Source organism: Telopea speciosissima, chromosome 1 (assembly GCF_018873765.1).
Source record: "Telopea speciosissima isolate NSW1024214 ecotype Mountain lineage chromosome 1, Tspe_v1, whole genome shotgun sequence".
NCBI lineage: Eukaryota > Viridiplantae > Streptophyta > Magnoliopsida > Proteales > Proteaceae > Telopea > Telopea speciosissima.
Genome location: NC_057916.1, coordinates 85,372,500 through 85,396,293, shown reverse-complemented (window position 1 = coordinate 85,396,293; position 23,794 = coordinate 85,372,500). Strand labels below are relative to the sequence as shown.

The 23,794-nt window shown below is 38.7% G+C and overlaps 2 protein-coding genes across 3 annotated transcripts in view; one reads left to right on the top strand and one right to left on the bottom strand.

Moving 5' to 3' along the window:
• Positions 1-9,255: 9,255 nt before the first annotated feature.
• Positions 9,256-11,394, bottom strand: LOC122638966 (glucan endo-1,3-beta-glucosidase 11-like). The gene is made up of 3 exons (XM_043831816.1): positions 11,246-11,394; positions 9,997-11,115; positions 9,256-9,332 (listed from the first exon to the last, which is right to left on the bottom strand). The coding sequence occupies exons 1-3, from the start codon at positions 11,295-11,297 to the stop codon at positions 9,256-9,258; spliced, it is 1,248 nt and encodes a 415-aa protein (XP_043687751.1). The 5' UTR covers positions 11,298-11,394.
• A 5,181-nt stretch (positions 11,395-16,575) lies between these two features.
• LOC122638973 (serine/arginine-rich splicing factor SR34A-like) overlaps positions 16,576-23,794 on the top strand; it is a 30,494-nt gene continuing 23,275 nt past the window's right edge. For both annotated transcript variants that reach the window (XM_043831820.1, XM_043831824.1), the window contains exons 1-8: positions 16,576-16,766; positions 17,558-17,926; positions 18,079-18,200; positions 21,702-21,767; positions 21,862-21,936; positions 22,017-22,134; positions 22,253-22,299; positions 22,392-22,449. In XM_043831820.1, coding sequence (XP_043687755.1) covers positions 17,758-17,926; positions 18,079-18,200; positions 21,702-21,767; positions 21,862-21,936; positions 22,017-22,134; positions 22,253-22,299; positions 22,392-22,449 — 655 coding nt within the window. In that variant the 5' untranslated portion in view covers positions 16,576-16,766; positions 17,558-17,757. The remainder of the gene's footprint in view (positions 16,767-17,557; positions 17,927-18,078; positions 18,201-21,701; positions 21,768-21,861; positions 21,937-22,016; positions 22,135-22,252; positions 22,300-22,391; positions 22,450-23,794) is intronic.

The following is a 23,794-nucleotide window of genomic DNA, read 5'->3' as shown; positions in this document are numbered from 1 at the left end:
AAGATTTTCCCTGGAATCATTGCAAGTGGCTTACAATCTCTTCGACCCGAGTGTCCCAGAAGTTTTGATCTTACTCGAATGCATCCGTCTATGGTTCACTTGTATTCCCTAGAAGGTTTGAAAAATTACTTGATATGTAATTCTCATTGTTTCAGTTTGTTTATAGCAGTATGTTTTCCCCAAAAGATAAGCATGCCTTATGGAAGAAAATTCTCAAATTTTGTGTCCATACTCTTGTAGAAGTTTGAATAATTGTGTCTTAGTTGTGTTCTGACTTGATTATATCTTTGGGAGAGGGTTCTCTGAGCCTACATGGCGGGGAGCCAGCCAATGGGGAGCGTGGGTCAGGTTTTGTCAATAGGGTGCGGGGAGGGAAGGGAGTGTTTGGAGGATAGAGATAGAACGCCCTGGCATAGCCTATGCTTCTTGCTCGCATAACCCACAAATATCGAAACACGATTTCTGAAAGAAAAAAAATATCTTAACAAAAAAAGAGAGATTTCTGATAATAATAAAAAAAAAAACCATCTTATGACTGAATATGTATCAGTCGTTGGTGCCTTTGATGGCTAGCGACTGATCATTGAAAGTGACAAAGCAAAAGGCCCTGGATCTGTCTCATGATCGTTGATGATCTAAACTACCCAAACGGAGGAAATATCAGAAAGAGACCTAGTGGAGAGTTTAAGAAATTAATTCATGACGTAAACTCAATTTATTGATTCCATTTAACTTGATCAATCACGAAGAAAAACGCATACTGTATTCGGTGATCAATTAGGCAGCGTTTGGTCACGGTCTGCAGAACGTTCTTGGATGTTCTTTCGTTCTTTGAGAACGGAAAAATAAGTAATTTTTTGTTTGATAAAACGGTTCATTCTATCTTTTTTTTAAGAACGGAATGACCAAGATTTTGGTCTGCAAAACGAGAAATATAGAACACTTCAAACCTGTTTTTTCGTTCTCAAGAACAAAACAATAACACAAATTTATGATAAAATTTGAAAAAAACCCCGATAGAAGAGCCCGACGGCTGAAGCTTCTTCTCTGTCGTTAGGAGTGGAGAAGACTTGAAAAAGGAAGCAGTGGTGCAGGGGAGTTCTCTTGATTTTGCTCTCTCTGCAACTCTCTCTCTCTCTTTGTTTCTCGCGAGATGTAAGCTAGGTTTTCGATTTTCAGAGTTGTCGAGGGCTCGAGGCGAGGAGGAAGACTCGAGGGAGCAGATTCAGACAATTGAGAAGATCAATACCTTGGCATGCTATGCTTTCCATCCAACCTATTCCATGGCTCCAGACTTCTCTCGCCTCCTTTCATCCCCCATTCCTATGTCATATACATACACATAATGTCGTTCCATACCAGAAATGGAAAAGAATGTTTCTGATCAAGAACGGGTGTTCTGACCGTTACCAAACACTGCCTTCAAGAACAAAGAGAGGTAGTATAGAAAACAGAGCAACAACGCCATCCAATTTGATAACACTAAACAAAGAAACAAATCCAAATCAAAATGTTCCGATCTGATCTTTACATCTACGAAGATAATGCGTAAAAATGGACCTTAGATTAACTAATCTCGTCGTATTGCCTAAAAGCCTTCTCCAGGGGTTGGTCGTGCCCATGCGAAGCCACCATCTCAACAACTGCAAATTGTTGAGGGCTCCAGATGCTGAGAAAGGGATGGGTAAATGTGCAACGCGATTGGAGCATGGCTCAGATTCACATAGGAGAATGTTCAAACCTGAGCTGGCCTCGTGGGATTGGGATTTGATATCACTTTAAATTCTTCTTCTTCTTCCACAAGCCAATCAAACAAGATGGAGTGGGGAAACTTCCAAGTTTTCCTTCCCATAATTATTCCTGTTGTCCACCCCCACAAACATGTGAGATCCACCCCAAACTTTTCATTCCAGAACTCTAGACAATTAAACGGGATCATAATCGTACCTGCTTAATAGGGTTGGCAGCAAGCTTCGGAATGGTGGATGGCCATCGGTCTGTTACTATGAAGGTGGGTGGTGGAGGTTGTAATGGGCGTCGATGGCAATTTTGTAAAGAGTTCAACTCTGGGACCGGACGCAGGGGTGCGTTGGAAATTGTCCAGCATGGCACAGATGAATGACACGTGTACTTGGCTATATCAAACGGTTCGAATTAATTAAACACAGGAACTCGTATTTGCCTGCGATGGAGAGGATTATTCTGCAGAAAATTGAATTCCTTCTCACAATCGAGCGCCAAACGAAACTGTAGAGACATTCACGCGGGTTCCCTCTTTGAATCGGCTCATCTCCACCACCGGTGGCATCAAAGCGCTAGTTCAACCACCTGCGACGGAGTTCTCCATTTTAGTACTCGCCTCTTCAAATCCTCTCCACCTGCGGCGGAGTTCTCTATCTGCATTCTTGCCTTCTTCTAATCCTCTCTACTTGCGATAGACGATCTACTGCCCTCGCTCATCGTCTTCTGAGATCTTCAGATACGCCTACTCACAGGAAACTTCAAATCCCAACTTCTAGTTAGAATAATACTGTAAATTTGTATTTTGTAATTGGATTTATTAGTTAATGGAAAGGTTTATGATTTCGATTCATTGAAGAATGGGTTTTCTTGAGTGCTTGCAGGATTGGGATGGTTTTTTTTTTTGGTAAAGAACAACCGTGATTGTTCATGGTGAACAAATTAATGGTCTCGAATTTTTTTTCTTTAATCTCAGGTCAAATATTTCTTGTGCTTGCTAATCGAGTTTCTCTATTCTCTTGACACTCAAATTACCATTACCCTTTTTCTAAACTCCACCCCTTCAATCCAACTTTCACTGTTTTCTTATGGAAACATTCATGTCAATGCTCTTTGTGCCTCCTGAGCCCAGGATAAGAAAAGCCATGCCCATCTCAGACATGAAAGAGAAATTAAAAAACAGAGGAGACTGGAAGCTGCTTCATAATCAAGCCTGTTAATGCTCTTTGTTAGGAGACATTAGTTTTGTGGTGTTGATTTATTAGGAGCACTTCGTTTTCAATCAAATCTGCAGAGAAGTTTTTCTTTTTTGTGTAGATAGGTAAAAGTTTGATTTAGAATTAAACTCTTATCGTGACAATTCCATTTTTAAGTTTCTTGTTGAATTTTTCAGTATTGATGTCGTAACTGTATCTGTTTTGGTGCTTCCCTCTTTCCACAGTTTTTGAGTGGATTCTTTGAAGAAGGTTGTGTATTTCAGTGTGATTTAACTAGAAAAAAAAAGTATCTCAGTTGATGTATTATCGAAGTTTATTGAAATTCTGATTTCTCAATACCAGGAGTCCATGCATCGATTTCTTCTGGTGTCTCTGGTTGAGATTTCTCTCTTGTAATATTTTAATAGATTTTTCCCTTCCATCTAGTCTTTCAAAATCGAAATATGATTGAGGTTTCACTGCTGCTGGTTTTAAGTAGACTTTCTGAAGAATTTGCTTGTTGCCTGAGAGTGCTTTCTTGAGCCTTTGCTTCAATTTAGTTTTGCTTTGTGAGGAACCACATGCTGGAGCACAAGATTATAACTTTGAGGTTTCCCCTATTAAATCAAAAATTTCCCTTAATAGACAGCATCTCTTCTTTGGTTTCTCATGGATCAAATTTCATGGCTAGTGGTGTTCTTAGCTAACGGGTCTTAATTTTTAGGTTGACACCTTTTCTAGTATTTGAAGAAATTCTGCCCATAAGCTGAGACTGAGCTTTTTGAGTGGACCCATTGAGCTGTATGATGGTTCAAACTCAAAGATTCTATTTCTAGGACATTTCGAAGTTCCAGAGGAAAATATTGAAGTATTGTTATAGTAAAGTCTTTGCTGAAAACTACTATCAATGGCCAAGGGATATTGAGGAACATTGCTGGTTGATAGCAACACTTGAAGAGGTAGGAACTTTATTATGGTATTTGAGGAGGCTTGGTTACAAGGGAGCCTGAAATAATGAACTCTATTTTGTTTACTAGTAACTTATTGTAAAGTTTAAAAATCAGATGTCAATTAATTATTAATTATAATGAACTCTATTGTGCTACTTGATCTTTTAATAGTGTTAATAGATTTTTCCCTTCCATCTAGTCTTTTAAAATCGAAATATGATTGAGGTTTCACCATTGATGGTTTTAAGTAGACTTTCTGAAGAATTTGCTTGCTATTGACGTTTTTGAATAAAAAATTAGTTTGTATTTTTTTTCTTTACTGTTTTTTATTTAATCATTTCATTGTTTCTATTGTAACAATTTCCTTTTGATTGTCCATGTGATTTCTATATTTGCAATTGTAGTTTACCATGGAAGGAGATAATACCATGGGAGATCAAGACATAGGTCTAGATGTTGAGAATGAGCCTCGGATTGGCATGAATTTTAATTTAGAGAAGGAGGCTTATGAATTCTACAATTCCTATGGGGGAAGGATGCGTTTCAGTGTGAGAAGAGAATATGCACATTGGAGTAGAGCCGATAAGTCAATCCTAACTTCGAGGAAATTCGTATGTAGTAAACAAGGTTTGAGGAAAACAGACAATCGAGATAGTGATACAATCAAACCTAGAGCAGAGACAAGAACTGGTTGTCATGCAAGGATGGGAATTGTGTGTGTTGATAATGGACAATATCAGTGTAATGATTTTGTTGAAGAGCATAATCATCTTCTTCATTTACCGTCTACCTTCCATATAATGCGGTCACAACGAAAAGTTTCAAATGCACATGAGGTAGAGATTAATTTGGCCAATGATTCGGGAATAAGACCTAAGGCCATATTTGATTACATGAGCAAGCAAGCAGGTGGAAGAGAAAACCTTGGATACACCAGGCAAGACCATAAGAATTATTTTCGAACAAAACGTCAGCGTGACTTATCTTATGGTGAACCCGGTAGTTTGTTGATGTACTTTGAAAGACAAACAAGGAGAAATCCTTCTTTTACATATGCGTTGCAGTTGGATAGTGAGGAGTAGATAACAAATATATTCTGGGCTGATCCGAAGATGTTAATAGACTATGCCCAATTTGGTGATGTTATTACCTTTGATACGACATTTTGCACCAATAAAGAATATAGGCCATTCGGTGTATTTGCTGGATTTAATCACCATAGAGGTATATGCATTTTTGGGGCTGCCTTGTTATATGACGAAACTTCAGAATCTTTCAAATGGTTATTTGAGACTTTCCTAGAAGCCCATGGGAAGAAGAAACCATTAACCATTTTTACTGATCAAGATGCTGCAATGGGAAAGGCGATATCTGAGGTGTTTACCAATACATGGCATGGTTTGTGTACTTGGCATATAATGCAAAATGGCATCAAACATCTAGGAAATTTGATAAAAGATGGATCACACTTTTTTAAAGGTTTTAAAACTTGTATGTTTCATTATGAGGGAGTATTAGAGTTTGAAAATGCATGGGAGAAATTGCATAGTGATTATCCAGTTAAAGACTCTTCATGGTTAGATCGTATCAATGGGTTGAAAGAGAAATGGGCTAAGTGTTTTATGAAGAAGACTTTCACCATAGGTATGCGAAGTACACAACTCAGTGAGAGTTTGAACGAGGATCTGAAGGATTACTTGAAATCCAGTTTGGATCTTGTGCAGTTTTTTAAGTACTTTGAGAGGGTGGTGAACGATAAGGGTTTTAGGAGTTGAAGGCCGAGTTTGATGCAAGAAATATCTTTCCCATGTCACTCGTTATGACCCAAGCATTAGAAGTTTACACTCCTAGAATATTTGAAGAATTTCAAGAGGAGTTTGCTTGGATTACTGCTTGCAACATAAAATATCGAAATGAGAGTCCAGCCATTTGTGAGTACATAGTTGTTGATGTTAAAAGAGAAGGGGATTTTAATGTTATATTTCACCCAGTTGGCCCTACTATTGCTTGTAGTTGCAGGAAGTTTGAAACATTCGGCATTCTATGCTGCCATGCTTTGAAAATCTTAGATGTGTTGGATATCAAGTTCATTCTTGCTCCTTAAGTGTTGAGGAGATGGACACGAGGAGCAAGGAACATGATAGTGGAACGTAGTGACGGAGTCCAAGTTGAAGAAGATGTTAACTTGAATTATACATAACGTTATAGGCTTCTTTGCCCTAAACTAGTGAGGATAGCCTCAGAAGCATCAAATTCTTCTGAGGGATATTTATTGGTTGACAGAGTTGCTAATTATTTGTGCGCACAACTTCAAAATATTATCCCAAATGAGAATTATGATGTGAACATAAAAGGGTTGAAGAAGAAAGAGCCTCGCAAAGGAAGCAAGCGATGGAAGAGTTTCATGGAAAAGTTTGGATCCAAGAAGAAAGCGGTGGAAATTGACACTTCCCAATCTTCTGATCTAATTCAACCAAGCGCACCATCCCATGTAGGTAACTGGAATCCTAATGGTGAATCACAAGATATGGATAACAACAACATTTCTTTTACTTTACTATTAGCGGTAAGAAATCTTGAAACTTATTTTCATTTCATTACACCATTATGTACTATCAAGTTTGTTATTTGCATTGTCGTGATTGTGTAGGGGTCTATTGATTATTCCTAGTCATCCTTGTTCTCTTCCCAATCCTCAAAAATGTAATTGGCCCTTCTTACAGAAATTTTACATTTTGATTATTTAACGTATGTGGGTTAATCTATCTCTCATTTAATAAGTTGAACTCTGTTTTTCTTGGTACTGTAAGTTATTAATAGATAATTTATGTATTGGATTGGCATTACATAGATAATATTTCTTGGCCCACTATTGACCAAACCACCTGGGCGTTGGTGTTGACCCCAAGAAAGAATGATTCAATTTATGTATTTTAATGGCCAAAACTCCTTACCTCACCCTTTTCATCACTATTAATTGACCAAACCATCTGTGCATTTTGTTGTGAAAAAACGCTCACTAAGATCAGTCCATACATCACATGTGTTGGTGCATGTTTACCACAAAAGAAAACCAATGTAGCACACATATATGATGTGGCATGAAATAATTATTGATGTGGGTGGTTATTTATAGAATTAGAGGAGTGATTAAGTAGTCATTTCTTTTCTGGATATTTTGAAGTTATGTATAGTTATGGTAAATGGAGAATTATATTGTAAATGAAAAGTGATTTACATGAGAGGGTAACAACTTGTAAGCCTATAAAATAGGCATAATTTGAAAGGGAAAAGAGACTTTGATAAACTTTGTGATGTAGAGACGATCTCTGAAGACTTTCTGGATTGATTGGACTGGCAGAAGTCTACCCTATCAAGTTGAAAGTACTAATTTGCCAATGTGATTTTTGAGAACCGTAACTTTTGACTCGGTAAGAATTACCAAAGCCATAATATATTTTCGTAAATGTCAACCTGTGTTCTACAAGTTGTCCAATCAATTCATCTATTGGACCAGAAATTTTGGTGTCAAATTTGCACGTTTAAGGGTTCTACTGGGCCTCTGAAGTTTGTGTAAGATTTAAGAATCTTAGTTTCTAGTTTTATTTTTACTATATTAGTTCGTTTCTTGTTCTATTTACATATCATTTTCCTTTGTAATCCAACCTCCTTATGCAAGTGTTGGTTGGACGAAATAAAGCACCTTGAAGTTTATGAACGAATTTGCTTTGTTTGTTCTTCTTTTCCATTAAAATTAGGGTTTTCTTTACCTTGAGGATTTGAGGGTCGTGAACGTTAGAACGAGATCTAACCTCCTTACTTCCTATTGTGTCACTTGATTCCTTATATATTCTCTTTGGAGAATTAGGCTTCCTCAGTAAAGTCAAGAGGTCAGACTTCGTCAATAAAATCAAGTTATCCTATTAATTATCCTATTTTATCTCATTGTTATCTCTTGATTATTTCTTTTCTATTTTTTTTCCTATCACAAAGCATGGTACACAATAAGCACTAACTACACAACAGTAATGGTTGAGTTTCGGATTACTCCTTTCACAATCTTCTCTAAAAAAAATGGCAAAAAAATTGTCTTTTACTCTACCAGCCGACCAACTAATACAAAATTCTGAGTAGCAACAGTTCCTTTCGAAGAATTGTCTAAGTGAGAAAAAAAAATTCCTCCCATTTGAAATGAATGATAGAATTTGAATTTAAAAATTTTCACAAGACCAAAAAATAGAAAAGACACCCTGCAAAGGAGAAATAACGAAAAAGGAGATCCTCCTCCCACAAGAGGAAGAAAGAAATACATTTTACTTAAAAAGAAAAGAGAGAGAGAGAAGGAAGGTTTTATGATCAGCTTAATCAGGAAGTATCACTAGTATGATTTCAATTTCAATTTCATGGGGTTATAAATTAAAATTAAGGTGCTTGATATGATATTTCACCTAATTTATTAGAAATTAGAAATTAAAATGAATGATTGAATTTGAATTTAAAATTTTACACAAGACCAACGAGGTCATTCCTTTTAAACAACCAAATGTGAAAAATTACCACATCGTCATTTTTCATAGAGGATTTCCTTTGCCTTCAACTTTGTAAAACAAGAGGTAAAATGGGGTGTTCGTTTTAAGATGGTCCCCCACTTCTGGCCACCTCCTACATGTGCGCCCTTTAAACAGAGAATAATAAATGGACCACCACCACCCATTCCTTCACTCATAGGGCGATAGACGACAATCTGGAAAGCCGAAGCCAACGAAGCTGGTCTCTCTGTGTATCTATCTTCTTCGCCTTTCTCTTTTATATGCCCCACCATAGTTTAATTACCAATTACCCCAATACTGATGATCCCTCCCAAGTCCCACCCCCATCAAGATTCCAACGGCTATTTCCTTTTGAGTTTATATTATCCTTCTTAAAATATAGGTAGAGAAGGCTTTAAGTTGAAATTTAAAAAGGGAATCAGAAGACAAAATAAATAAAGCCACTAAAGAGAAGGAATGGAACACGAAAGTCTAGAATTGAGGTCGGACAACAAACATGGCCGGACCCACCGATCGAACCGATCTACGAAGTTCGACGTGTAAAAAACACAGGAGCATAATTGGCTTTAGTGGATTTCATGTAGACAGCTTTTTGTGAAGAAGAAGAAAATGATTTTCACTAACCTTCGACCTTTCCCCACTTCCGATTCTTCTTCCATCGCTCCTGAGAGCTTTTTGTGAAGAAGAAGAAAAGGATTTTCACTAACCTTCGACCTTTCCCCACTTCCGATTCTTCTTCCATCGCTCCTTGCCACAACGGAAAAGCTGGTTAGGACTTAAAGTTGCGACAGCTAGCTGAGTCTTCCTTCGACTGAGAATTCAATACTTCAAAGGAAAAGTATTGACGAGCTCAACCACCCACAAATCGCAGCAGCACCGATGAGATAAGAAGATCTCTCCTGAAAACCAAACACACGGCGTAAATACTATTAAATATATATATGTATATATATATATATATATATCTATATCCAAGCAGTTAAATTTTGTTAGCTTGGATTGGGTGACCACAAGGTCCACAATAATGAATCACTCGCCCCAACCCACTACGAGTTACGACATAGGATTGGTACCCTACCCTGATAACCCACCCCAGGAATAGGATGCATTCGTGGAAAGTTGAAAAGTACGAAAGCCACCGTCAAGTACTAAGACCAACAGCTCTCGTCTTTTCCTACCAGCTTTTGGATTCATTTAAAATGCTTTATTAGTGGATTCCAGTTTGGCTTTCCGGTTTTTCTAGAGAAATACCAGCATTCCTCGTTTCCTTCGCGGTGGCCGTGCCTGAGTGTGAAAACAGGGGACGGGGACTGAGCGGCGACAACCGAGGAAAAATGCTTACGTAATGTGAAATCCTAAAAACACACACATTAAGAGAGAGAGAGAGAGAGAGAGAGCAAGAGAAAGATGCTAACGTCTCGAATCTGTTCACTGCGATTCTCACTCGTGACTCGTGACTCGTGACTCGTGATTCCCCCAACCAACAACTCCCCACCCCTTGTAAAAGGTAAAAATAAAGCAAATTTACTATAGTAAATATCCAAAACTCTATTGTATAACTCACCGTGGCAGAAGAGATAGACAAGTAACCATTTGATGAATCTGCCGGCGAAGGCATACTTGCGGAATATCCGCCGCTGCCATCACCGTTACCGGCTGTGCCATTGCTGTTACCACTTCCATTAGTACTGGCGAGTGCAAACTCATACGACGGCGTCCCATCGGGCTTAAACAGTCCGAAATTCCTCTCCGATGTCGGTCCCGGCTTCATGTTTTCGTTAAACAGCGCAAAGAAGTATATATTCAAATCAGAATTTGGCTTCGATGGCGTTCCCTTCTTCTGAGCGACCAGCTTCATCAGATTCCCGTTGTATTTCTTCGCGTTCTCGGGGGTCGCGCCGGCTTCGTCCTCGTCACCCTTGGACGGCCAACCAGTCTCAGAAATCTGAACCGGCAATTTCTTGCATCCTAGCGACGCCAACGCAGCATACACGGCGTCTATCTGAGCGAACAGCATATTATCGTACCGGAGGTTAGAGCCGGGATCCACAACTCCTGGGTTTGGCTGGAATAGAACATAGTCCAGGGAGACCTGTTTCGGGTTCGCCCTGTACGCGAAGTATGGATATGCGTTGATGAGGAAGGGGGAACACGTTTTCATGTGGAAGTTCAAGATGGGCGAGATGTATTCCGTCAGATCTCGGCGGAAAGCTCCGGCGGACGGCGGATAGGAGGTCTCCAGCACCGCTAATGAGTGCGCAGTTGTGACACTGACCTGCTTGTCTAAGCCTAGGCTTACGAGGGCGTCGTGGATGCTCTGCATTGCAGGGAGGAGGTGCTCCGTTAAAGATGTGTCGTTAAACGTTAGAACCTCGTTCCCCACGGTGATGCAAGTTATTTTGGTTGCAGGCAAGTATGATTGAACGTTCGTTTTCACCCAGACTCGAGCTTTTTCCGAATCCCTCATCTTCTCCAAGTATTCATTTCCCAGGGACACAATGAATTCGACACCGGTGTTGGCGAAGGCACAAAGTACTCGGGGATCTGCGTCGTAAAGCTTTACTTTACTGACCCCGATGGAGCGGAGCAGGGGAACGACATTTTGCGGCGAGGGGAGATTGTTAGCGATCTGACCGTAGTTGATGCCGACGGAAGCAACCAGTAAAGGAAGTACAAAACCTGCAAGAGATTTCACCCGTGGCCGAATGTTTAAGGAAATAGAAAGAGTGAGATGTTAAAGGGGGGAAATAGTAAGCAATTCCGACAAGGACATTGTTCAGGGTCGGAGGTGAAAGAACAGAAACAATACCTGAGATGAGAACAAAGAGAGATGAGGAGCGAAACCTATTAATAATCTCCATGGACCTTGCAAGAAAATAAGGTGAAAATAAGGGAAATAGAGAGGAGAAGAAACCAATGTTTATCTATCTCAGTGGAGCAGGAAGAGCAGTTGGCCGGGGACACAATATAGAGAATCCGCAATAAACGGATGTCAGGCAGGATCTAGCGTCAATGTATTTTTTTTTTGGTACTAAATCTTGACGCTGCTTGTGTATGCCATTGTAGTTGTTGCAGGGCGCAGACTCACCGGCTCAGGGGAGAGAGCACACGATTAATGGATTCGCCGTATGCTATAAGACAACGGCCATTACGCGCAGCAGTGACCAGTGAAGTAGTAGTGAGCATCTGAGAGGGCGTGAGAGTGATGAGTAGTGAATGTGAGTCTCGTGACTTTTAAAGGTGGAGTCTCGGACTCTCGGTAGGGATTCACATCCTCTACATCTATTACCTGTACTTCCATCCTACTTCCGTGCATGTATATCGCGCCATCTGGCCTAACAGGAATCCAACGTCTGGGATTGAAAGAATTCAAAAAATTCAAAATAGTTTTTAAAATCTGATGAGACCTTTGAACCAAGTCTTAAACCTTTAAGCCACCCAACCCAACCGGATCAAACTCACTCAAACCAAACCCCAAACCCTTCAACCCTCAAATCTCTCTTTTAGAAAAATCCCTAAATCTGAACTTCTCCTCTTCTTCGGAAATACTCAGAGCAACTCCAACTCCAACTCCAACTCCATCATTCATGGCCATGGCCCATGGGGATCTAACACACTCTGCAATTTTTCTTTCTTTCCTAGTACCATCACAAAGACTTCCCACCAAGAAAACTAGAACCCAACTCATATTTTCTTCCTCTTCTTCTTTATATGTCAATTCTAGTTCTCTTCTTTGGGTCTCTTCGTCTTCTTTCATATCGTTTCAGTGTAAATACAGAGATGAGTTAGTTCTAGTAGTAGCTAACGAGCCTCCTTATTCATCTGATTTATAACAAATCTGAACCATACCAAGCTGTATCAGAGACCTGATACATTGATCTCAGAAAAACAAAAAGAAAAGAAAGCAACCCCCTTGAATCTGAAGATGAAAGAATATATTACACAAATTACAGAGTAAAAAACTAACTTCCTATAACAGATTAGTTCATGTTCCTTAGTATATGTTTACTTTTAGATTTCATGGAAGAAAATAATTAAAAAAATCTTAAGAAGAAGAAGGAACGACATGGGTACTTTGATTTTGATCACTTGCAAGTTTAGTGTAAATCCATCGCTCCCTTCTCCTCTTCGCTCCCTTTTCCTCTTCTTCCATCAAGCTGCCGGACTGGACCCAACCTAAATAAACAAATTGGCCTCTACTCAAATTTCAATGGTTTGATTAGATTCAGTTTTGGGAATTTTCCAATATAGCTGTATCATTACAAAGTTCTTCATCGTGAGATTTTTATGCAAGGACAACCCTCTATCACCTATAAGCAATTATTTGTGAGCAAAACCTTTCCATATTCAGTTATTGGTAAAAAACATAGTTGAATGGAGAAACATGATCAAAATCCCATTTAATCGTGAAAAGGCTTGATTGAGCTGAGTCAAGTTCATTGACAAAGACCATTAAGTGTGAATGTTAATGTTTTCTTTCTTCTTCTTAAATAATAGCAGATGTTAGTCCAATGACATGAGACGATATACTCATGGTGAAGGTTGTGAAGCTGCAATGGTTAGTGGTGGGTGCCTAGGGCATGATTACAGTCCAACGCTAGAATGATGGAATCATAGGGTAATATTCAACCAAGAACAGGTAGAAGAAAGGCCCAGATCGAGCAGCTTGGTTCATGGAAGAGGCTCTACAGAGCTTGAAGAGGAGAAGAATGGCTTTGAATAGTCTGAGATGGTGCCATAGAAGAGGAGAAGAAGGGCTTTGAAACGTCGGCCGAACTCTGCAATCTCAACAGAATTGTTTTGAGCAGCAACGGCAAAGATGATGTTCATGGGAGAAGAGAGCAGCAACGGCGGTGTTCGTTTGGGAAGAAGGGTTTAAACAAAATGACGTAGAGGATGTTAAGTGGTAGGGTTGTGAAAAAGGTTAGTATGGGTTCGGTTTGATCGTTAAGAACCGGTTAGGTTGGTTTGAGTGGAGTTTATGGTGGTTCAGACAGGACTCAAGTGAAATTCAAAAAATTTTGAACTCATTCATTCATAGCCGTTGGATGCTCATAAAGACAAGTGGCGCGCTAACAAGCCCTGCAAGTAGGATGGAAGTACAGGTAATGGACGTAGAGGATGTGAATCGGTAGCGAGTCTATCTTCAGCCCACAACAGTTAGGCTGCGTTTGGTAACACGGGTATTTTTTACGAAAACATCTTTTTGTTGTTCTGGCTTGGAACAATGTTCTTTGCCTATAATTGACCGATTGGCAATCCATTTCAGAATTTATTTTGAGAACAATTCTGGAATAACTACAACTATGGAGTTACTAATGCCATAATCAAGCCAAAAGATGATGATCATCATCATCCTTGGAATTTGAGCATCAATGGAATTCACTTACTCTCATTTTTTCCCCTAAATTGATTCTTCTCTTTCCACCTTTACTACATCATCATAAACATGTCAATTTTCTGATATCAAGTGCACAATATGAAAGAGATAAACTTCATATTCATTATTATAACCAGAATAACAAATAAATTAACATAGGTCATCATACTTAGAACTGAACCTTCCTTTCAATACTTAACCAAAAAAAAAAAACTTCCTTTCAATAGAAACCAGATTGAGATGAATCCTTGAGTTTGCGACTTGCCTAGGCTATTGATCCAATGAACCTTCCTAGGATTCTTCTCTTTTTTTCGCTTTGTCTTATAGAATAGCAAATCCACAATGCAAAGGAAAATATGTTAAGATCGCCGCCCATGACCCCAATTGCTTCCTTATATTCTCTCTCCTCTCCTTCTTCGTAGGGGTAAATTAATCAATACAAAATAATATTAGGGAACGAGTTATTGTAGAACTTGTTGAGTATCTATGACGAGTAAGGATCTCCCCCAAGGACCCTTGCTTACATGTCAACTTTTCACCAAGAGGTCTCAGGTTCAGGCTCCGGGTCCTCACCTCCCCTCACCCATTTATAAAGTAGGTAGTGGAGGAAAAAAGTCACTATATTCTCTTGCTCATGCAGTACATTTTGGAGAAGATGATGGTAGTCTCAATAGGGATGATATAGGAGTAAAAAACAGGTAAACTCTTCATGTTTAATTGAGGTCCTCCTTGAATAATTACTTACCTTTCTAGTTCAATTGAAATTAGTCAAATGACATCATTTAAAAAAAAAAAAAAAAAAAATCTTAAGCCACCAAAAGAGTGCATAGAATAAATAATTGAATTTAAGTATGAAAATCAACAAACCAACCACATATCCAACAATTAAGGCTGCTTTTGGTAATACCCCGAAAAAACGTTTTTAGTGTTTTTCTATGCTAGTGGCACAAAAAAAACAGAATTTAATGTGTGGTAAGGCCGGTTTGTTTTTCCATTTTTATAAAAACGAACCGAACTAAAAAAACAAGTAAAAACATATTTGGAGAAACACCAAAAAACATGTTTCTCAAATGTAAAAACGTTTTGAGTGAAACAAAATGGGGAAAATATAGGAAGCAATTACCGATAATTTCTACACCCTAGCTTCGCGACATCGTCTTCTCCAATGTACCTGTGAGGATCTAAACCTCAACTCAACTCTCATGATTGTCTTCTCCAGAGCTCCCTTTCAAGGTTGTCTGCGAGCACCATTGAAATTAAGTTCGTCTCTCTTCAAAACATACCTATGAGGATTCTACACCCTAGCTCCAGCGATATCGTTTTCTCCAACGTACCTATGAGGTTCTTCTCACCTCAACTCAACTCTCACGATTGTCTTCTTCAGAGCTCCTTTTCAAGGTTCTTCAATGCGAGGTACAAATTCCTTCCCCCCCTCCTCTACGTGTGTGTGTGTGTGTGTGCGTGACCCTTATGACTGAAACCCTTGGTGCCTGTTACTCCCGATTTTGCAAACTTGAGGCGCCCCACCCAGCAGCCTCTCACTCGCCCTCGCCCTCTCCCTATATAGAATCTAATTGCATCTATATTTAGGGTTTATGAACTGAAATAGGTTTGCTCAAAGGGTGCCTATTTGCAGTGTTTTGGAACTAAACATAGAATCGAACAATGTAGGTTCACGAAATTAAGTTTTTAGTTTAAGAACTAAAATAAGGAGTAGCAGGCACTGAAATCTGAGTTGGATTTAAGATTTAAGATTTCAAAGTTTAGAGATGAATAAATTTTTTTTTTTTATTTCTTTTGGTTCCGTACACTGCTGCGTGTGATTTTCTTCATTCTACTGCTCGTTGTTTATATCATATTGTTCTATACCAGATCAGGTTTCTTCATTATTCTTTTTCTTAATCCATCTTCTTTTAATACACTTCTAAAATTCAATTTCTATAAATTTTTCATCATCGTATTACTATTACTCTAGTTACTATTTATTTCCTTCTATCATGGCATTTCATATATTAAACAATATGAGATGGATAAATGTGTTTATTAAGATTTTGAACTATTGTTGTTCTTAACAAAGTATGAAATTTTTTGCATTTGGTTTAAATTAGTTTGAGATGGTATTGACATTTTAGTTGTCATTAATTTTGGTGTGCCATACATGATAATGATGGCAATCACATGTTTAATTTGTATAACTTAGTAAATTAATGATATTTCTGTAATAATTGATTATTTTAATAAAAAATATTTCAGAACAGGTTTTACTAAACAAATAAAAAAAATAATTTTATCACAAGTCTATCAAACACCATTTTAGAGGTCAAAACGAATTTTTATAATTAAAATGGAAAAAGATGACAAGGATAAAAAACAACGTTTTTGAAACAGAAGCGTTACCAAACGCATCCTAAAATTATCAAATCACCGATTGCATTTAAGGTTTAAATGACGGAATCGATAATGGGTCAACACCCGATTCCAGTTCGAATTAGTGGCAATCCGCTAGAATCGTCTGGACTCTGGACCGATTATGACAGATTTCAATCCGATTCACATCTCTTAAAACCGTGATTGCACGGCACATTTAGATGATGGGTACTCTGTACTTCTGTGGGGGTATGGACGGAACCGACCATTGAAACCTTTCCGCCTATCATGTTTCTCTTATGAAACGGTGAAAACGTGGGTGGGATGTTTTCACCTCGTCTTCGAAACTTCGACAAGCATAAGTCCGCTTCCAGACTCGAGATTATCTTGCTTTCACAGAGAATCTTTTTTGTCTTCCTCGTCTCTTCTCCACAAGAACATTCTTAATTGATAATATATCTGGATAAGAGAAAAGTAACGTAAACCCTAACCTTCCGTCATCTCTAGTCGATGATCCTTGTCTCTGCAGATCTTTATCTTGCGAACGGAAGAAATAACCAGCTCATCGCTGCCTCCAGCTTTGGTATGATTGTCGTTTCGTACTCTTTTCGTTGTCGTGTATTGAAAATATCAGGTTGCGGGTTGGGAACAGCCTGTCCACGAAGAAGCGGGGTAAGGCTGCGTCCATTTGCCCCTCGCAGATCCTGCATTAGCGGGAGGCTCGTGCACTGGGACGTTTTTTTTTTTCTCTTTTTGTTGTTGGGTGGGGATCTTCCTAAGGTTTTGAGGAGTTGTTCTGCATTTGATGAGATTTTAAGTTTTTTAGTTTTCCCACTTGCGAATTTGATCGTTCTTATGCATTACAGCTAGTTATCCTCTACAACTTTTGTTAAAAGGGTAAATGTAACATTGTTTTGGATCGGCATAAGTGTTACTCGTTACCCGGCGAGCATCACTTTATTGGCATGGATCATAATTGTCAGAAACAAAAGACCCTGGCAGAGTGAGAGCATTGTGTCGTCTGCAGTTCCAGTGAAAACCAACAGTTGGTACTCTGGAGCAGGTTCTATGAAGTTTTAGATTAGGGGTTTCGTTGTTCTTGTATCATAAGTGGGACTTGTGTTATAATTTTGCCGTCCCCATTTTCAGTGGGGAAACGAGTCATTTGGAGCAATTGCTGCCCATTTGTGCATTTTAATTTCAAGTATGCTCATAGTTTGTTAAGAAGGCAATGTAGAGACATCTCTGTATTGTTCTCCTTTTTCCTAAAGTGATCATCTTCTAGGATGTCTATTCATGCGTAACTGAGACGTAATATTTATATAGTAAAGGAACAGCTTGAATACTGAGGTTATATATTGCATATTCTCCCAGGTTTGTTTTCTTCAATGCCGTTGTGAAGAAAGCTGATTAAGGTAAATGCATGGATCTTTTGCAAACATTATTGCGTGTCATGACGCAGAAAGTTGCTTTATGGTAGAAGAGAGGCACTGGGGCAATAGGAGCTTTGCAACCATTTATAAGGTCTGTAGAGAGGGAGTAGGAGTCAGTGTGGATTTGTGGTTATTTGATAAATGGAGGTTTTTGCTCATCCTCAAGAGATCTTCTACACCTCTGAAAAAAAATCAGAGAGAGGACGAGGAGATCAAATATTATTCAAATTTATAAAAGCTGTGGAGCATCTTGGAGCATATGAGGAATGGAGCATGAGGAGCACCACTCACATCGAGGATTGCTCTCTTGGTTCGCTTCATAGTTTTGGCGTTGTTTTCATTGTATTATCATCAAACAGTGTCCATGGTGCTGAGAAATAGATACACTGTAGCCCATGTCACTTTACTTTTAGACCTCCGATTACATTCTTGATTTTGATGCTTCTATTTTGCCCTATGCAGAAAACGTGCGCATTGCTGCATCTTCCATATCAGAGATGAGTGGTCGTTCTACTCGTACGATTTATGTTGGGAACCTTCCTTCTGATATACGAGAATGGGAAATTGAAGACCTATTTTACAAGGTTTTAGTTTGATATTTTCTTGCATTCTTCTTGGAATGTGACATTAACTTCATAATTATTGAGTGATATTTTGCAGAGGATAAGTTATGTAATATTTAGTTTCTGATGAACTAACGTATACTTGTATGGTTGTATGAAGTTCTATTTTTTCATGGCATTTATATTGCTCAAAATTTCCTTTGTTGCATCTCACTACTTTTTCCCCCTTTGTGTTGCATTTATTGTGTCTCATGTATGTGTCTATATGGATAACAGAAATATAAACCTCATCTGAATATGATTTACATGGCAGAGAATACAAGGAAGCATAATTCTAAGGAGAAGCAAGCCTCATACCTGATCATTGTTCACTTATATTAAATCAACTTAGTAGAAAGTTATATGCATCTGGATTTCTGGAAGCACAATTCACGGGCAATCAGGGACAACCACGTTGATGGTGCTCACAGATGATAACTCCTTGATTGAGTAACACAAAGATTTTGAGTGAAGAAAGCAATCATTTATCCACGATAAGTGATGCAACACCAAGTGTCCACACTCGAAGGAAGAAGAAGAAGAAGAAGCAGCCCTGAAATTAGGGCTTAGTTTAGGAGCCGTAGTTTTGGTTTGCATTTTAATATTTTCCATACTTAGTTTTTATTTCAGCTTATTTGTAAACTTAAATCGAACCGGTTCAAACCAAGGTTCAATTTTATGTGATTTGTATTATGTCTTTTAATTTAAGTTGTTAGGGACTATTAGGTCTTTTTATTTTAAGTTTTTAAGTTGTTTTATTAGCTCCCCACCCCTCTACGATTTAGTGAGAGAGTGTTTTTCTTAGATTAGGATTTGGCCATTGGCCTTTTATTATACATATTGAATATCGTGGGAGGCTACCCCAAAGTCGATGAATTAAAAAAAAAGACAGAGTTGTGCTGCCGCCATTGTTGTTGCTGCTGCTCCTTGAGAGTTTGCATCCTTGTGGTTCTATCAAGGTGGAAAGGGTAGGTGGATCTCCTACGACTCCTTGGTTTGATACGATCGGGAGGATCTCCATTGAAGGTGGTTCTATCCTTCTCCATTGTTCAAGCTTGCTGCCAGTTGAATCTGCTGTAAGATTGAGTTCAATTTCTGTTTCTAACCCTCCAATCCCTCTCCCAATCGATCCCCTTTTATTTTATTTGAATCCCCTCAAAACCCTAGATCTTCTTAACTCCAGCCAGCCTTCATCCTTCATCAGATTCAACCCAAATTCAGACTACAGTTCCCTCTCCACACCCCTTACACTCGACTTTAAGCTCTGCCCCATTACCCTACTCAAACCCTAATCCACATTGTCTCTGTAAAACCCCGAAAGCCCTAAATTTCTGTCTAGACCTAACCAGCCATCAGAATTACACCATACTACAGCTGAACCTCCTTCCCATTGCCCCTAGCACTCGGCCAGAAGCCTTGGTCCAGATTCCCATCTTAAACCCTAGTTTTAGCTACTTTCCCTGTTTCCCAAAACCCAAAACCCTAACCCTAATTTTCTGGAATTAGAAACTCATTTAAACCTAACTTAACCTATTCCCTTAGCTTCCCCTAGACCTGCCTATCATTACTAAATAAGATCCAACCTCAATGCCCTACACATAACCCTAGTTTTGACCTAAAAATACCATTCTACCCTATTGCAACTACAGAACCAGCAGCCCCTTGGTTCCTTTATCATTATATCCTGGATATTTGGCCTCTAGTAGGTCCTTTGCCTATCTAGAGCTACGTTAATAAGCCAATGACCCTTTCATCTAGAAGAACAGTCAGATTTATGTGAGTTAACTTTTTATGAACATTGGAAATGGATTAAAGAGACAAATAAAAAATTATAGTAATGGTTGACAGGGGGAACATATGATCCTAACAATGAGAAAGGACAATATCCTGCTACAGGGATCAATCTTAACGTACTCTACAATTTTCTTGTGAAGTCTCCTGTAGATTTCAGATCCTTGTGTTGTTAAGATATGTAACACGATAGGGGGACTGGTGCTTCTTATCTTAATTTCCATGGTTTAATCAGTTAGTTAGACCTTAGCAACACCTTCAGTGATGTGCTCTTCTGAAATCACTGGCCTAGAAAGTGAAACTTCTTAAGATTATCTTGATTAACCTAAGCATAATGCCCTCAATCATTTGAGAAAAACTTGCCGCTCAGTGTAATATCTTATCATGGAATAATTGGGTTAAATTTTTTGTTCAATTCACCTATTTTTGTGCAAATAATGAAGAAAGGAACTTGATGATGAATATGGCTCAAAACAGAAACTTTCTAAAACTAGTAGAATTTGTACTTACACTTTCTAAAATTAGTAGATTTTTTTACTTACTATTATGATAGTTTTTCACAGGCTTACTAATTACTATAAATATTCAATCTCAGTTTAGTAAAAACTATAATATTTTTTTATGATAAAATAGTAAGGGGAAAGTTTTCATATACGGCCGTGTACGCATGCACGATCGTGTCCCCTCTCACAAAGAGTTGGAAAAGGCATAAACCCCCACCCATTAATTAATGCCTTGAAACTCCCACCCTCTCACATACACGGCTTATACAGTCGTGTATGAAAACTTTCCCCAAATAGTAATTTGTTTGTAATTACAAAAAATAGTAGAGAACGTAAAATCATGATAATAAAGAAGCTTCCTGATCATATAACATGTTTGATGCCCAATCCTTGGCTCTTTTTTGGCCTTTGGTATCTCGGAGGAACAATCCATGCTCCAATATTGTATTGGAATTTGGACAGATGGACACCCAGTAGATTGGACATCCAGCTAAATTAAAACAAAAAGACAAAGTTGACACATTCCACACTGTCAGCCTACAGAATTGAACCAGATAATTACCAGAACTGAACTTATCGACCGTATGGAATTGGACTTGATAAATACCTGACAACTTCACTTATCAACTCTGAATTGAATTTGATAATTTTCAGAAAACCCCACCCAATACAACTCAAAGGAGAATTGAATAACTCTAAAACCATCATGGAGAACTAAGAACTGAGGCATTTCTGAATTATCACCTTTGATATGACCTATCTAGCAAAGTCCAAACTACTAGATTGAGAAGACAGAACCACTTTTGAGTCTAACTAGCCAATAATCCTATACATCTTCATTTCTTGTTTGGCTTTGGCTTCCACAATTGCTTATTCATCCCTAACAGTCAATTGAACATGTTTCAAACCTTACTTATGGTCTTCTGTGATTGTGTAGTTTTTACAACTGATTTACTTTACTTTTGGCTTTGTTGAGCATTCAATGATGCGCCCTGCCTTAAACTGTTGATTTAATTGAGATGAGATCTTTTATGTCAAAATTTTTTCTAATGAACTGAATAATCTTGTTGGCCATGTAATCTTTGTTGAGCATGGAAAATTTGATGAATGCCTTTGTACTTATTAATTTGTGTACTGTTAGTGACTGTATTATAATGTTTCTTGTCTCCAAAATTTTTCTTTGCTGCAGTATGGTCGTATAGTGGATATTGAATTGAAGATCCCCCCTCGCCCTCCTGGTTATTCTTTTGTGGAGGTTTATTTTCTCATCCTTAAGTGTTAACCGATTTCATGTGTTACACATTTAATACCATTGTATTTCGTACTTGTTTTAACTCTTCATTCTGCAGTTTGAAAATGCTCGCGATGCTGAAGATGCAATTAGGGGTCGGGATGGATATAACTTTGATGGTCATCGTTTGAGGGTAAATGGGGTTCCCTCCTTTCTAATTCCATATACGTTGCATCATACTCTTGTTGGTCTCTTAATTGATTCTTGTTCCAGGTTGAGCTTGCCCATGGTGGTAGGGGGCAATCTTCGTCAATTGATCATCGTCGTGGTTATGGGGGTGGGGGTGGGGGTGGACGATTTGGGGGTGTATCACGCCATTCTGAATACCGAGGTTACATTTTTTAGCTTTACCTGGGATATCTTTGTCTACCACTTGTAGGACTGTGGTTCTGGTTACTTCTAGATTTTTCCTTTGATGGGGCTAAAGGTTTGTTGCTTTTGCTATACAGTTTTTGTTCGTGGACTGCCCTCTTCTGCTTCATGGCAAGATTTGAAGGTGGGAGATTTATAGTTTTATTTTCTATTCATTTATGTCAAACATCGAGTCTTTAGCCATAATAATCTCATGGATGGTAAATCTGATTTCAGGATCACATGCGGAAGGCTGGTGACGTGTGCTTTGTCCAAGTTTTCCGTGATGGTGATGGTGCGTTTTGTAGCCTATGTTACGGTTTTTAGCTACTGGGGAATATATGCTGTGTGTGTGTGTGTGTGTTTTCAACGCAGATATCCACAGATGGTTCTAGAGCAGTATTTTCAGTTTGATCCATGCTTCTTTCATCGTTTACTAATAGTAATGCTGTAATATCCTCAGCCAAAGCTGCTTATTTCTTATCTTCATTCATTAATTAAAACATTGTCTAATGTTTTAGCAAGATCATCCAGACGTGCATATAGCCAGGCGGCTCCTGATTCTGTGAGTATGACCAAATGAATATTTGTGGCATGCTCATCTTCTTTGTATGTTTGCATGTACCCTTCTTTCTCCCTATATGCCTGGACCAGATACTTGCTAAACTAGAAAATGCAGGACCGGACCCAACAGAACTCAACTAATTCTTACCCAACTTCTTGTGTTTGGCTACAAGCATTGGTTCTTCCACCATCTACAGAAGGCAATATCTTCTGCTAAATTCAACAAAATATATTTCTTTTTTTTTTCCTTGGATGGTCATTTACAAACACTACCTGTAGACAGATCCAATGACCTTCTCTTCGTGTACTTCATTTTTTAAACAGGAGACCGAAAGTCCAACATTGATTACAAACCGTATCCACGGAACATTCGTCGAGGTCTGTTTCACACTCATTTCAGCCTTCTTTGGTGGCAATGCTTTCTTCGTCAGTCTCTCATCCGAGGTCTCTTAAGCTCCTTCCTTCGTCCTCTTGGCAGCTTTACCCTCTCTGTTATGACTACAGCCTTGTCTCATGCGGTTTTGATTTCTCATGTTAGGGGTTTCACTTTCACCTTTTTCGGGGAGTCCATGGCAGCAGAAACAAAATCATCCACATTCTCCACATTAGGCATGGGTAGTTTCTTGAGATACTGTTACTTTTAACATGAGTGTCTTGGACTTTTTTCTTGTTGATATGGATAGGGTTTTAGCAAATAATAGAATTCGGCAACCAAAAGAGAAGTTGTTCCTAACCTTTGAACGGTAGAAGAGGGACTGAGTAGAAATGCGATCACTCACCCTTTTGACTCCAATCAATCTGATGCTTTGGATTCAGGTTCTATCTCAAAGGCCTCTTAGAACCACCCAATAATCACTAAAACCAGCTGCCAGAAACATAATAAAAATCCCTGAATCCAGCTCAGGCGGCACTTACCATAGTCGGACTGAAATTTGGTTTGATTCTTGTAGATTCTTCAATCTTTAGTCCTCAAACTTTGCAGACTAACTCGCCAACTGTTTAAGGGACCATCACACAAAATCTCAGACCAAAAAACAGAGTTTGGACAGACTCGTACGCAGGCTTGGTAATGTAGT